The sequence below is a fragment of the Canis lupus genome, chromosome 8 (assembly GCF_003254725.2).
Source record: "Canis lupus dingo isolate Sandy chromosome 8, ASM325472v2, whole genome shotgun sequence".
NCBI classification, from domain to species: domain Eukaryota; kingdom Metazoa; phylum Chordata; class Mammalia; order Carnivora; family Canidae; genus Canis; species Canis lupus.
This window is the reverse complement of record NC_064250.1, coordinates 29315768-29331961: the sequence shown is the minus strand read 5'-3', so window position 1 is coordinate 29331961 and position 16194 is coordinate 29315768. Positions and strand designations below refer to the sequence as shown.

The 16194-nt window shown below is 36.6% G+C and overlaps 1 protein-coding gene across 8 annotated transcripts in view; it reads left to right on the top strand.

Moving 5' to 3' along the window:
- Window positions 1-16194, top strand: part of DDHD1 (DDHD domain containing 1) — a 109217-nt gene that overhangs the window by 70837 nt on the left and 22186 nt on the right. For all 8 annotated transcript variants that reach the window (XM_025442402.3, XM_025442405.3, XM_025442401.3 and 5 more), the window contains 3 exons: window positions 756-862; window positions 7558-7664; window positions 15552-15814. In XM_025442402.3, the coding sequence (XP_025298187.3) occupies window positions 756-862; window positions 7558-7664; window positions 15552-15814 (477 nt within the window). The remainder of the gene's footprint in view (window positions 1-755; window positions 863-7557; window positions 7665-15551; window positions 15815-16194) is intronic.

The window sequence follows — 16194 nt, the reverse complement described above, 5'->3', positions numbered from 1 at the left end:
ATGATAGTCTCACAGAGAGAGAGAGAGAGGCAGAGACACAGGCAGAGGGAGAAGCAGGCTCCATGCACTGGGAGCCCGATGTGGGATTCGATCCTGGGTCTCCAGGATCGCGCCCTGGGCCAAAGGCAGGCGCCAAACCACTGCGCCACCCAGGGATCCCTATCTTAATTTTTAAAATAAAACTTAAAAATTCATATTATGGGGAAGATGAGTGGAGGAATAGATGAAATAGGACAGGTCATGACTTGCTAATATTTGGAGCAGGATGATAGCATAGGAAGTCTTCATTGTACTGTTCTCTCTACCAAAGATTTTTATTTATTTATTTTTTTAATTTTAAGATTTTATTTTTTTATTCATGAGAGACAGAGGCAGACGGAGAAGCAGGCTCCATGCAGGGAGCCCGACGTGGGACTCGATCCCCGGTCTCCAGGATCACGCCCTGGGCTAAAGGCGGCGCTAAACCACTGAGCCACCTGGGCTGCCTTCTACCAAAGATTTTATGTATAGTTATTTAGGATATAATGTGAAAGCTTATAATATTTGAAATCATAGATGAGAAGTTTAGGGAAATAGCTTTGAAATGAAGGTTTCCTACTGTTATGAACCATTGCATGGTGTAACAATAATTGAAACATAATAGGATAAAGTTAGAAGCAAGTGGAAGTGGTATGATTAAAGACATTTTATACCATATAAATACATAGAAGAAGTTTCTCTGATAACATGTTTTTGTTTTTATTTTCTTTTTTTAGGATGAGAGAAGCTGCAAGAAAAATTGAAGAAAGGCATTTTTCCAACCATGCAACACATGTTGAATTTCTGCCTGTTGAGTGGCGATCAAAACTTACTCTTGATGGAGGTAAAGTTTGTTTAGAACTTAAATGATTTAGCCACTAGCAACGAAGTGTTGGTTGTTGGGAACAAAGTGTCTTTAATTTAGTTGTCTTGAGGTATACTCAGTCTTTGTTCTAGATTATTTAAGAAAATCTGTTGATTTTTTTTTTTGATTTTTAAAATAATTGTCATATGTTGATTCGGATCACCATATAGGTTTCATAAGTAGCCCGGTTTTTGTGCATGGCTTCTGTAGATTGGGGATTTGGGGGCGTGGCGGGGAGCATGTGGAGGGAACAAAATACTGTCTAAAGTTTTTGAGAGAAAGTGATTTGTTGACACTAAAAACATTTGTTGTCCACAGTTCCATTTGAGCTTACATTTTCTTTCTAATAGTTTTCTTTTCCTATATTTGGAAGATAAAATCTCAGGTTTTTGGTTTCCTTTTAGTGGTTCCTGCATTCTCTGGGCTGGTGAATTATAATCTAGCATAGGGAAATTATACAGTATGTTTGTTTAAATAAAATCATTTTTGTTTGCTTCCTTATAAAGAGGTGTTAGCTAAAATATGCACAAAGTTGTGACCTTTTAATATTTAAACCATTAGAATAGCATGTTTCAGTTGGTGATTTGCATAATCTGGAAAATGAGTGTTCTAGACACGATATCACTAGTGGAGCTTATACTATGTGCCTGGCACTCCATAGTTCATTTTGCATGGAGTTTCTCATTTAATTTCGCATATTTTTGTGAAATATACCTACTTTGTCAGTTATAGCTTATAAATCAAGATAGTATCCAAAGTTTTAACGAGTTGAAAAAAAAATACTAGTGACCAAAGAAGACTTCTCAGCAGCAGGAGCTCATATATAAGGTTCTAGTGTAGAAACACTATCTTTTGGACTTTTCCCATTTACCCAGATAAATTTTTCAGGCTACTCAAGAATGTAGACAACATGGTTGAATTAACATTTAATAAAACTGAATATCTAATATTCTATAAGGTTTAAACTACTGTGATAGACTATCAAAGGCGTGATAGTGAGTGAGAAAAACTAAAGTTAAAGCACCACTGTTTCTCTCTATTCTCAATACTTTTTTTTTTTTTTTTTTTTAAATTCAGAGAGAGAGAGAGAGGCAGAGACACAGGCAGAGGGAGAAGCAGGCCCATGCAGGGAGCCTGATGTGGGACTCATCCCGGGTCTCCAGGATCACACCCCGGGCTACAGGTGGCGCTAAACCGCTGCGCCACCGGGGCTGCCCTATTCTCAATACTTCTGATACCAAAAGTATGAAGGTTTTTCCCCATACCAACCATTTCTCCATCCTGGGTGTCCTGTAATTTAACTCAGTTCTGTCACAAACTCTCCAGGGAGAGTGCAGTCGGATTAAGGACTCAGTCCCCAAGACTGCCCCCCCCCTTCAGATGTAGTCAGACATTCCAGATTGTCACTAGTACTTCTGACGGACTAGCTATAAATTGGGGGAAGGGGTCCCTTTGACTCCATCCTAAGATTCAATAACTTACCAGATTCACAAAATGGCTCGCAAAACTTAAGGAAGCATTTACTTAGATTCACTAGTTTAAAACACATTTACTAATTTGAAAGAGTGTTAAGAAAGGCTGCAATAAAAAGCCAGGTGAAGAGCTATGTAGAGCAAGGTATGGGGAAGGGATACAGTAATTTCATATCTTGTCCAAGTGCGCCTTCCTTCCAGTACTAACATGGGTTTGCCAGTCTGGAGGCTCCCGAGACCCTGTTGTTGTTTAGGGTTTTTATGGAGGTTCTGCTATGTAGACACAATTGATTAAATCATTGGCAATTGACCTCAAGATCAATCTCAAGACCTTTACAGAGGTCAGGGGATGGTACAAAAAGTTCAACCCTCTAGTCACATGATTTCACATGATTGGTTTCTCTGTGAATCAGCCCCCATCCTCCAAGAATCACCTTACTAACACAAACTCAGGTGCAGTTGAAAGAGGCTTATTATGAATAATAAAAGATACTTCTTTCACCCCTCAGGAAATTATGAGGGTTTTAGGAATCCTGTGCCAAGAACCAGACAAAGACCAAACATGTTTCTTATTACAGTTGGTCCTTGAACAAAATATGTGTGGCGATGGGGGCACTGACCACCCCACACACAATCAAAATTTGCGTATAACTTTTGACTTTTCAAAATCTTAATGACTAATTGCCTACTGTTGACCAGAAGCCTTATTGATAACATAGTCAATTAACAAATGTTTTATGTTATGTGCTTATATACTGTATTCTGAGTAAAGTTAGCTAGAGAAAAGGAAGTGTTATTTAGGAAATCCTAAGAGGGCAACCCGGGTAGCTCAGTGGTTTAGCACCACCTTCAGCCCAGGGTGTGATCCTGGAGACCTAGGATCAAGTCCCATGTGGGGCTCCCTGCATGGAGCCTGCTTCTCCCTTTGCCTGTGTCCCTGCCCCCCGCCCCCCCCCCTCTGTGTGTGTGTGTGTATGTCTCTCATGAATAAATAAATACAATTAAAAAAAATCATAAGGAAGAGAAACTGCATTTACAGTGCTATACTGTATTTATAAAAAAAAAAAAATCCATGTATGAATGGACCTGCACAGTTTAAACCCTTGTTGTACAGGGGTCAGCTGTATATCACAGTATTACAGAAGCCAGTCTCAAAGTTTGCATAATATGTGCTTCCATTTTTTTTTTAAACCTTTTTTTTTTTTTTTTTTTTGTGATAGTCACACAGAGAGAGAGAGAGAGGCAGAGACACAGGCAGAGGGAGAAGCAGGCTCCATGCACTGGGAGCCCGACATGGGATTCGATCCCGGGTCTCCAAGATCGCGCCCTGGGCCAAAGGCAGGCGCTAAACCGCTGCGCCACCCAGGGATCCCGTGCTTCCATTTTTTTAAAAGATTCTATTTATTTAACAGAACATGAGCAAGACGGAGAAGCAGGCTCCTCACTGAGCAGGGAGCCTGATGAGGGGCCCAATCCCAGGATTCTGTGATCACAGCCTGAGCTAAAGGCAGATGCTTAACCAACTGAGCAGCTCAGACACCCTGTGTGCTTCCATTTATGTGACATCCTAAGAGAGGCAAAATTATAGAGACAGAGAACTGATTAGTGGTTACAGGGCTTAAGGGAGGGTTGTCTACACAGAATATACAAAAGAATCTACAGAAAAATTATTAGAATTAATAAGATTTTTTACAAGGTTGTGAAATAAAAGATCTATATGCAAAAATAACTGTATTTCTATATGCCAGCACAGACTATTCGAAGTAGCATAAATACAAGGTTCCTAGAAATCTAATAAAATATGTATATTTATATTAAAGATGAAAATAATTTAAAGGATACTAAGTACAACTTAAATTTTTACATAAGTACAACTTAAATATATACAAAGATCATTTTTGTAGATTGGATGGTTCAATATACTAGAGATATTATTTCTCCCAAACTGATCTATAGATTCCATGCACTTTCAATCAAAATCCCAATGGAGTTCCATAAAACTTGACAAGCTGATCCCAAAATTAATGTAGAAGATCAGAGGCCCAAAAATAGCCAAGATACAAAACAAGAGAGTGGAGAGGGTGTCAAATCCTTGTAGATAACTGAACTATTTTTTAACTTTTGTATATAAGATAATTTAGACTTAGATTGGCACAGGTTAGGTAAACAGATCAGTACACCAGACTGGAGACCCCTCATATGGATCTGTGTTTAGTTTGGAAACCTGGTTTATCATAGAGCCAGCATTACAGATCACAGGTGAAAGGATGGCCTGTCCCATAAATGGTGCTTAGTAACCAGTTATCCTGTAGAGAGAAAAGTGAAAATCATTTCTACCTCACATTCCAGAAGATCAAACATTTAAGCCAGGGCTTTAAAATGTATTACAGAAAAAAAAAAAAAAAAATGTATTACAGGGCAGCCCCGGTGGCTCAGCAGTTTAGCGCCGCCTGCAGCCCAGGGTGTTATCCTGGAGACCCGGGGACGAGTCCCACATCGGGCTCCTTGCATGGAGCCTGCTTCTCCCTCTGCCTGTGTCTCTGCCTCTCTCTCTCATAAATAAATAAATAAATCTTAAAAAAAATAAAATAAAATAAAATGTATTACAAAAAAAAATATGACACAAAAACACAACTATAAAGTAACATGGATAAATTGATTAGATTGAAATTAAGAACTTCTTTTTCGCAGTAGCATAAAAAAGACAAGCCACAGGGACACTTGGGTGGCTCAGTGGTTGAGCGGCTGCCTTTGGCTCAGGGCACGATCCTGTGGTCCCGGGATCAAGTCCCACATAGAGCTACCCATGGAGAGCCTGCTTCTCCCTCTGCCTATGTCTCTACCTCTTCCTCTCTGTGTGTCTCATGAATAAATAAATTTAAAAATAAAAAATAAAAAATAAAAATAAAAAAAAAGAAAGATAAGCCGCAAATGGAAAAGATGTTGCAACAGAACAACAGATATAACCACCAAAGTCTAATATCCAGAATAAAGAATAGGAAACCTAAATGGAGATAGGCAGACACACACATACACATGTGTGTGTTATAATATATTTAATTTACAATTTCATATATAAAATGTACATTCTCTAGCAATCAAGGAGATGCAAATTAAACCACAATGAAATACCTTTAAGTCATCAGTTAGGAAAAAATTTAAGAAAGTGGTGATACCAAATGTTGGTGAGGATATACAGCACTTATGATTCTCATTGACTATTGATGGAAATGTGAATTGGTACAATCACTTTGGAAGATGGTTTGACATATTCTTGTAACGGTGAATGTGAGTGTGCCCTGTGACACAGTAGTTTCACTCCTAGATGTATATATACTAAAGAAACTCCTACACATGTGCACCAAGAGACATACAACAGTGTTAGGAGAATAGTTTATATTAGCAAAAACTAAAAACAACCCAAATGTCTTTCAAAGGAAAATGAGTACGTTGATAGATATATGTGAAATAGTATATAGCAGTGAAAATGAGTGGGTTATAGCTATATGGCTCAACATCAGTGAATCTCAGAAGCATAGTATTGGGCCATATGAGCCATGGGCAGTAACTCAATTTACATAGTATTCAGAAACAGACAAAATGAAATAAAATATTTATGCTCTGGCACATAATAAATGCTCTAGAATTGGCTAAAATTATTAATATTAATGAACATGTAGTCTATAAAGCAAGAGTATAGCACAAACTTCTCATTGGTAGTTACTTAGGGAGAGGCATGTGATCATTTAGCATTATGCTGTGAGTTTTAGAGATACTGGCAATATTTTTAAGCTAGGTGACAGAAACATGTTTTCCCATATATAAATTATTCTTTCAGATGCATGTATATATTAAATATCTTCTTTGTATGTATGTGTATTTCACAGTAAAAACTTTTTTTGGGAAATGCATTAAAATGGCATTTAAGTTCTTTGTATCAGCATGGTAGTCACGTCTATCACTTTTACAATTTAAAAATAGGCATAGGCTATAAATGTGTTATGCTACCCACATCCTTTACATCTTTGAAAAGACTTCTAGCTTTTGCTTGAGTCATTGTCTTCCAGTCGTTACTAGACTATATTAAAGTAGGGGATGAATAAAAACAATTCAGTGAAAAACTGGAAGATAAACTACGCTAGACTAAAAATATAAGCTTTGTCCTGCCCACCTTGTTCTTTCATATTATGATATTCATCCTTATATAGGGCTTCTTTGTATTTCTGTAAGAAATTCAAAGTTTCCTGCATCTCTGATCACTTTATTAGGTGTTTCCTAGAATATGCTTCCCACGGTAGAATTTTCACGGGTTAGCTGTAATCCAGGAATGCTGAGTTGTTTGCAGTGCAGTGTAGTGTACATGACTTTCTTTTTTCAAAAGTGAATTATACCAACTTTATCATATTTACATATTTGTAATTTGGCAGCTCTTGCCCATAGGATCTTGGGTTCACTGAAGAGAGATATATGTAACGTGTAGGAAGTGTAGGGAAACTTTTTAATTTGTTACTGGGGGGCGCCTAGGTGGCTCAGAGGTTGAGTGTCTGCCTTTGGCCCAGGGTGTGATCCTGGAGTCCCAGGATCGAGTCCCACATCGGGCTCCCTGCATGGAGCCTGCTTCTCCCTCTGCCTGTGTCTCCGCCTCTCTCTCTTTCCCTGTTTCTCATGAATAAATAAATACAATCTTTAAAAAAATAATAATAATTTGTTACTGGTTTGCCACTGGTGGCGGTGGGCATTCTATATGGGTATTGCCAGGCCCAAAGTACAGAGGCCAAGGAAGAAGAGAAAGGAAACAGAGAAACAGGTACAGGAAGAGTAAGATCGGATCCCTTAACACTTGTTCAAGAATACAGATGGCCTGGTTTTGCTCTGAGTACCCCTGATTGTCATGCAAAAGCCAATATATAGGGAAAAAATGATAAATCTTTACAGATTTGATCATGGCTTTCATCCTTAATGTTCCTTTTCTTCCCATGTTCCCTTTAGTCTTTTACTGTTTGTGGGTTTGGTTTGGTTTGGGGTTTTTTTTGCAACATTTTGTAAGAAGGGAAGTTTCATTAGATCCAAAGCCACTCTTGAATATGTAAATGTGAACTTAAAGACCCGTTGTTTTGGAGAATGTAATTTTTTCACAATTTATTTTTTCCCTAAAACAAAGATCTTCTATAAGTTTAATATTTTCTTTTTTTAAATTTGTAGACACTGTTGATTCCATTACTCCAGACAAAGTACGAGGTTTAAGGGATATGCTGAACAGCAGTGCAATGGACATAATGTATTACACTAGCCCACTTTATAGAGATGAAGTAAGTATCTTGATTATCTTGTTGCTGTTGCGTATTTTTTTTTAGAGCACTTTTTTTTTACAAGCAAATGATAATTTATAGGAATCCATTAACCTCTAAATAGCCTGTATTTAATAGTAAATTTAATTATCTTCAAACTACACATTAATAAAATGGATAATATTGGAAGTAGGAAATTGGTTAATAAACAGCTCTTTGAAATATACCAGTTTTCATAAATTGATTAATTATATCTACAATTACTGTCCTCACAAAAAAGTTAGACGCTTAAGAAATTTCAAGTTTTTTGTTTGTCAAAGACTTGCTTTTATAGTGTCATTTCTATAGTGGATTCCTCTAGTTCTTAATTAATAATGTTGCTGATGCATCACAGAAATAACCCTGGGGGGTTGGGTAAGAGTAAAACTTTATTCAGGGGGATGAGAGACTACTGAATACATGTTGTCACTTTGTTGGTAAGAAAAAAAGAATTGTTTCATAGGAATAACCTTATTAATTACCTAACGTGTTAGCTTGTCTAAATCTCATAAAAACCGTATGAGGTAGATATAATTCGTATCCTCATTCAAAAGATGAAGAAACTGATACAAAGAGTAGTTACCAGTAGAGTTGCTCTGTGTTGTTCTAAGCCAATTCATTTCCGATTCTGTTCATTAAGAACAGAATATCCCTCACTTCGCTCAGGATATCCCTTGCATATGTACAGAAGTATGTTAGGTTAATTGCCACAGAACTTCCTTCTCTTTGGGCTGCCATTCCCTCAGGATTTTTCCGCCATTCCTTTCTATATCCCCTCATTGTCATATACCAGTATGGGGCAAAGTCTGCTTTGTTCTGACTGATAACAGTATAAGAAAGTACAATAAACAATAAAAACAGTAAAAACAATCTATACAGGGCTTCATTCTAGCCCAACAGGGAAGGCCTGGCTCATGAAGTAGAATACTAATAATATACATGTTCATAGTCGTTTATAGTTTATGTTGGGCATCGTTGGATATACGCCCTAAAGATTAGGAAATTGAACAATAAGTATTGCAAGTGAAATCAGTAAGAGAGGGAGAAAAGGAAAGAGAATGGCTGAAAGCATGTAACACACACTCATAAACCATAAGTATACCTTATAGACACAGATATATGGTTGGTAGTATTTCTAAGAAGGTATCCTGAACGTTTAAGGGTAAAATGTACTGAGGCACATCCTCCAAACTAATAAGAGCTTTTTTTAAAAAAAGTAAATTGACATTAATAACAGGAAAATCTGGAAAGAGAAAAGTAATCAGTTTCTATTTTACTCTCATATCTCCAGAAATAGTTATCTACAGAATGGAATTGAATAAAACATATTCAGTAGAAAGAAGGAACTGATAGCTAAGATAAATGAAATAGACAACACGCAGAGTGGTGGGTTTTTGTTTGTTTGTTTCTTAAGATTTTATTCACTCATTTGAGGGAGGGGGTACAGAAGGAGAAGCAGGCTCCCCAGCTTCCCACTGAGCAGGGAAATGGGGCCAATTGCAGGACCCTGAGATCAGGACCTAAGTGGAAGGCAGACACAGATGCTTAACCAACTAAGCCACCCAAGCTCCCCAAGAACACCCAGTGTTTTAAATTAGTTTGTCTTTTAATCCATTTGAATTTTGTGGAAAAAGCACCAGAGAACTTGTGGCTGCGATTCATCATCATTCTTGAGCAGTGTTTCCCAAACATCCTTAATTAAAACAGTTACTTGGGGTACTCATTAATGGTAGAGACAAAAAACAGCCTCATAGAAGTCATTGGAATTGAAGGTATTCATGTGAATTTATGATTTTGAAAATCATAAATGTGTGTATATGTAAGTATATATTTAAGTGTATATATGTATATATACATGTATATATTTCCCACCTGTGTACATTGTAAAGGCCAAGAAGCAAAGAAACCTCAGTGTGATGAGCACATCTAGCAACCAGATCTCTGTCTCTAGTCCTGTTGTTACCCTCTGAGAAGAACTAGGCTTCCATCAATTATATAAGGACAATATAATGAGTTATAAATCACTGAAAAATTCATAATTCGTATCAATTACAAAGAAGCAAATGGAAGAGAAAGCCTCTATGCTTATAGTAAATGCCAAGGGCTTTCTGAAAACTCAAGGGAATGCCAGAGGAAAATCCTCATTTTGTAGCTATAGTAGTAGGATTAGGTAAAAGAGCCTTGGGCAAGATTTGTCAGTGAGTGCTAAATTGAGGATATTATTTTGATGGGGAATAGGATATTTTCATAGTCTTAAAGTATATCCTCATAAACTGCTTATTTAAAAAAAAAAAAAAAAGAGCAGGTATAGAGTGGAGAAATTAGGCAACACCTTTCCTGGCTGTTCCTGAGGGACACTCAGAGGACACAGCATCATTTATGCAGTCATTAGGAAACATCAAGCAAACACAGAATGAAGAAGTTCAAATAAAGTAAGAATGGGACTGTGTTCTTTTCAAATGTAAATACCGTGAAAGACAAGAATGGCTGGAGGAGGCTAAAAAGACACCTAGCTCAATCCAACATCTGTCTCATCCTAGACCATAATCTGTACTAGATGTTATTAGATCATCTGACGAGATGTGGATGGTAGGTCAAATTAGATTGAAATGTTGGGACGCCTGGGTGGCTTAGCGGTTGGGCGTCTGCCTTCCGCTCCAGGGCATGATCCTGGAGTTCCGGGATCGGGATCGGGTTCGGGATCGGGATCGAGTCCCGCATCGTGTTCCTGCGGGGAGTCTGCCTGCTTCTGCCTCTGCCTCTCTCTGTGTGTCTCTCATGAATAAATAGATAAATCTTTAAAAAAAAAAAATTAGATGAAATGTTATATAATGTTATATAAGTTTTTGAAGTTCATTACTACACTCTGAGTGTGGAAGAGAATATCCCTAGTCTTAGGAAATATACACTGGAGTATTTAGGGGGTAAAAGACAATGACATATGTAATATATCCTCAAATGGTTCACCAAAAAATGTACATGATTGTGTGTGCTATAGAATAGAAGGAATGATAAACAGGATAAAAAGCTAACAATAGATAAACCTTTGGTAAAGGATATATGGATGATATTTGTAGTTTGGGCTTTTTTGCAACATTTTTAAACTCGAAGTTATTTCCAGGTAAAAAGTTAAAAAAAGGAAATGAGGAAATAATGGTTTCCAAGGTCTCCCCGCCCCCCTGGAAATTCTGATTCAGTGGATCTGAGGTGGAGCCTGTGAATTTGTGTTTTTTAACAGTTCCGCAGGTGATACCATCAGGGAAATTTGGGAAACATTGCTTAAGGTATTGTGAAAAACAAAAGAAAACTTAGTAAGAAGCAGGCAAAAATTGTTCTTAATTTTAAAAAAGGAAAGCTGATTTGCAAATCAAAACTCATTTAGCACAGGGTGATGTTACCCATTCTAGATTAATTATTTTTAAACAGTGTACGTTTCCTAAGGGAAGAAGTGATAAATAGCAGCAATCAGGACTTCTTTAGGATTATATCATGCCTGTTGAATGAACCTTGTTTGGTTTACTTGATAGGCATATGAAAGAGCCTTTTTATCCCTTTCACTCAGCCTTTGGAATTAAAATAGATGCCCTTCAAAACCTGCCATTTAACTATCTGTGTGACCTTAGATGAAACTTCTCACTTGTTCAGCTTCCTCACTTATAAAATGGACACAGGGTACCTACCTGATAACGGGTGTCGTGAGGATTAAGGATGTAATGTATATATAAAGTTTCCAGTACAATTCCTCCTCTTTAGAGTCTCCAGTTGTGATTAATTATATATCTGTCTTTATGTATTTCAAGGTCTCTCATTAAAGAAAAGAAAGGAATAGACTTATTCTGTTAACTCTAGAAAGTGAATAAGGATCAGTGATAGAAAATATGGAACATGTTTGTTTACTAATGAAGAACTTTGTAACTAAAGGTGTCTTAAAAAAGAAATGTCTCAAGGGAAAAAATTGTAAATAATGTGATGGATTTTAACTAAACTTATTTATAACGATCATTTCACAATATATACATATATCAAATCGTTATGTTGTACATATACAATGTTATGTGTCAATTATATCACAATAAACTGGAAAAAAGTTTTTAAAAACCAAAAGTATCCACTTTAGAGTAGAGATACTCACTGGAGTGGATGCTGAGTGATTTACTCAGAGATGCCACTGAAGGGACTCCTACCTTCACAGCAGTTTAAATTAGATAATCTCTTTTAATTCCCCTTTCACTGAAGATTGTGAGATACTCCTGGGAGGACCCTAATCAGTGATTGTGCCAGTAATCATTAAAAAGCCCATAGTTAAGGGAAAAGTTTTGTGTGTCAATTAGTACTTTTCAGGTCTTACTTTCCAACGACCGATTAAAAAAAGGAAACTAATCCTGACTATAGAGATATCATCAGAGAGCCTTTGGCCCTTGTTTTAATTCTGAATAAAGTAACATGAAAAATCCAGAGAAAGCAATGACATCTTGTGTACATCTGAACTCTCTTTCCAGTGATTTTTAAAACTGAAGAATTTTAAAGAGAATGGTCATGGCCATCTCTTGTCAGTGTTCCTTGAAGAATCATTCAACTGATGTATATGACTAAAACTCTCTAAATTTCTTTTTCTCATTAAAATTTCCTGAAACAGGGAGAAGGACAAAGAAGGACTAATATTTTTCAGCCATACTTTATGTGTTTGGATTTTCTCTGGAAACTGCTGGCTTTTTTCCTTTTGGGTTGATTTTTTTCATAAATTTTAACTTGTAAGCAGCAGTTCTGAGAACTAAAAACTTTTAAGCTTTTGAAAAGCCATCAATTTGCCTACCACGTAAGAGATTAGCTGACTTGATTGGATAATATTGTAGAGCTAGTAAAATTAATATCACAGGGTATATCATTAATCTTCATATATCTCAAATGAATATACTTGGTCACAAAGGGATCATAGCTGGGAAAATATAATTGGATCAGCGAGGAGAAGGAGGAAAAAAAAGCCCTAATTAGACTAGACTTTTTGTACACAAAATAGAGATGGATTTCTCCTTTTGCTGCTGACTGAGTGATTTATAAAACCATTTTGAGGTAGTATACAACTGTTTAAAACTTGGCTTTTAAAATCATAATGTTTTAGAACACAAACATTCCTGTATATGTAAGTTATGGACAAAATTTAAAAATGCTACCAGGGAACCCTGGGTGGCACAGTGGTTTAGCGCCTGCCTTTGGCCCAGGGCACGATCCTGGAGACCCAAGATCGAATCCCACGTCGGGCTCCCGGTGCATGGAGCCTGCTTCTCCCTCTGCCTATGTTTCTATCTCTCTCTCTCTCTCTCTCTCTGTGTGACTATCATAAATAAAAATTTTTTTAAAAAAAATTTAAAAAATTAAAAAAAATTTAAAAAATAAAAACGCTACCATATCTAGATTTATTCTCATAAGGAAACATGAAGACCACTTCTGTTCAAGTACATGATTATTAAAACAGATGAAAGCATCAGGTCTTCAGAAACTGTCCATTCTGTATTTCATTCCACCGTGAAGTATTTTAACATCAAATAGACTTTCTCTGTCTTAGATAATCTTTTACCCTTGTTTTATTATCCATATAATGATTGCTGAAGTATTGCATATAATGAGAAATGCTTTAAAATTTTTTGATACGAATTAGGTTAATCACTGATAGAGATACTGGTAGACCTTTTCCCTTTTTTTCAATTTTTAAATTTTAATGAGGAGGTGGTATTCTGAAACAAAAAGATTGCCAGAGTACGTATTTGTCTTTTAGTGTTGCTAGATTTATGTGGTGTGAGTCTTAAAATTAAGAACTTCAAAAGTAAGAACTATTAACAAATGTTGCTTTCGAAGGAATTTATCTGTAAGTTAGCTTTTGCTGCACCTCCTTTCATGTAGATTATAAATCAAGAAAAATACAAATTTTAAGAGTTACTTGATATTCTTGTCAAAGCCCCGTCCAAAGCATTACACTGTAGCTCCCTTTGAGCAGAACCTGTAATCTATATCATACTGCATACTCCTCAAACTGTATTGACTGGAATTATCTACAACCCACGTCTTAGAAGGTTTTTATATGCATTTGCCACTAAGGCAGTAAAATGCGGTGTCTAGAACTGCTGAATCAGACACTCTGGAATGGAGCCTAGCAATCTGTCTTTAACAAGCCCTCCATGTGATTCTGATGCACTTTGAAAGTTGGATTTGGCTTTTCCCAAGAAAAAAATTAAAATGTCCAGTTAAAATAAAACCTTTGCATTTCTCCCTAGAGAAAAGGTGGCTTATCACCCTTTCACATTGCTAGCAGCTCCTCCTGTTCTTCTCTTCCTTAATTGGCTGAATGTATCTCATCAGACCCAACACATGCTTTTGGTAGCTTTAAGCAGTCCTCAGTATTGTATTGTAGAATTCCTCGGTGCCAACAATCAAGAGAGAGCACCATGCCTTCATTCATGTCACTGCTAATCCTGCCAAGCACGAATGCTCAAATGATTTTCAGCAGGTAGAAAATGTTCAGTAAAATCTAGTGGAAGCTAGTTTCCTCTTGAGACGAAATAACAAAACTGAAAATAGAAGTAATGTATAAGCAATATTTGTATGTCAGAGTAGCAGCTGGCATATTAAGTACTGAAATGAGGAATTAAATTAATGTCAAGCAGGAAGTTTATAATCAAATAGTAGCAAGCAATGATAGGAAGAGGAGAGGAAGGACTGCCTTAAAACTTAGGTCAGGGCCCAGTATGGGTTGTATAATAAGCAAACATATTTTTCTGCCTTTATGGAATATTTCAGTTAATATTTAATAAAGCTAAATTTCAAAGGAAGAAGTTTTACAAAGAAAAATTACTTAAGATACTTCCACATTGCTAACCTTAAGCCTTAAAAAGTCCTGCTTTCCATCCACACACAATTTTTTACTCATCCATATTGCCAACTTAATGGGAATTTTGGAATATTGAATAGATCAACAGTAGCTTTCTTTTCAATCATACAGTGGTCTTTCATTACATTATTCTTGTCTAAATGCATGATGTAATAATATATATGTTAGCACACTTGTTAGCATAAACTCAGATATTCTTTTTGTAAAATTTACTATAGCTCAAAACTGTAAGGTATAAAAACTTAGAATAGCATATGAGTAAGTTTCAATGAAGGGAAAATTTGAAGGGACTCTTTGGAAGTCTTACTGGAATCTGCATGGAACTTTTTTTTTAAATCTCTGAAACTGCTTGCTCATATAGTTGGTTTAAAGATGGTGAAGGGACGCCTGGGTGGCTCAACAGTTGAGTATCTGCCTTTGGCTCAGGGCATGATCCTGGAGTCCTGGGATCGAGTCCCACATCAGGTTCCCTGCATGGAGCCTGCTTATCCCTCTCTTCCTGTGTCTCTGCCTCTTTCTCTGTGTCTCTCATGATTCATAAGTAAAATCTTAAAAAAAAAATAAAGATGGTGAAAAGATGCCTGCCTTTATTCTTTTTTTTTTTTTTAAGATTTTTATTTATTAATTCATGAGAGACAGAGAGAGAGGCAGAGACACAGGCAGAGGGAGAAGCAGGCTCCGTGCAGGGAGCCAGACATGGGACTTGATCCTGGATCTCCAGGATCACAACCTGGGCTGTAGCACTAAACCGCTGAGCCACCCCGGCTGCCCCCTGCCTCTTTATTCTTTAATGATGAAATGGATTACACCTTATGTATTCTTTTCTTCATTCTCTGCAAGGTTTTGAAGCACCTGAGTTAACTTTAATGAACTAGGTATATTTGACCAGTAATGTCTGTTTTTCTTTCTTCATGTATTTGAGTTTAGAAATAAAGTTTATAGCAAAGTCAGTGATTAACATGATAATGTTTTCTTATTTCAAACAGCTAGTTAAAGGCCTTCAGCAAGAGCTGAATCGATTATATTCCCTTTTCTGTTCTCGGAATCCAGACTTTGAAGAAAAAGGGGGTAAAGTCTCAATAGTGTCACATTCTTTGGGATGTGTAATCACTTATGACATAATGACTGGCTGGAATCCAGTTAGACTCTATGAACAGTTGCTGCAGAAGGAAGAAGAGCTGCCTGATGAACGATGGATGAGCTATGAAGAACGACACCTGCTGGATGAACTCTATATAACAAAGCGACGGTAAAATACCCTAATCTCTTAAAAGCGTTTTAAAAGTCTTCGTGGAATTACTGGACTTCTTACGAGAACACTGTAAGATTTTCATGATAAAAACATTATTCAGAGTGTAAAGATTTTTAGATAACAAAACTAGAGACAGTTTTTTTAATTTTCATGCCAATTATATGTGTGTTCCAGTAGCACAAAATAAATTATTTTGTCATCATCTCCTTTTTCCTTCCATCTCTTCTTTACAATTTATTAGGAGTGAAATCTAAATCTTACTCTGAGCTGAGTCACCACACAGAATCCTTATTGAAAATGTTTATCAGTTTATAATCCTTTATAGTTTTTACTAATCTTAGAGATGGGCCTTTGTCTTTCTCATTATTCTGAAAATA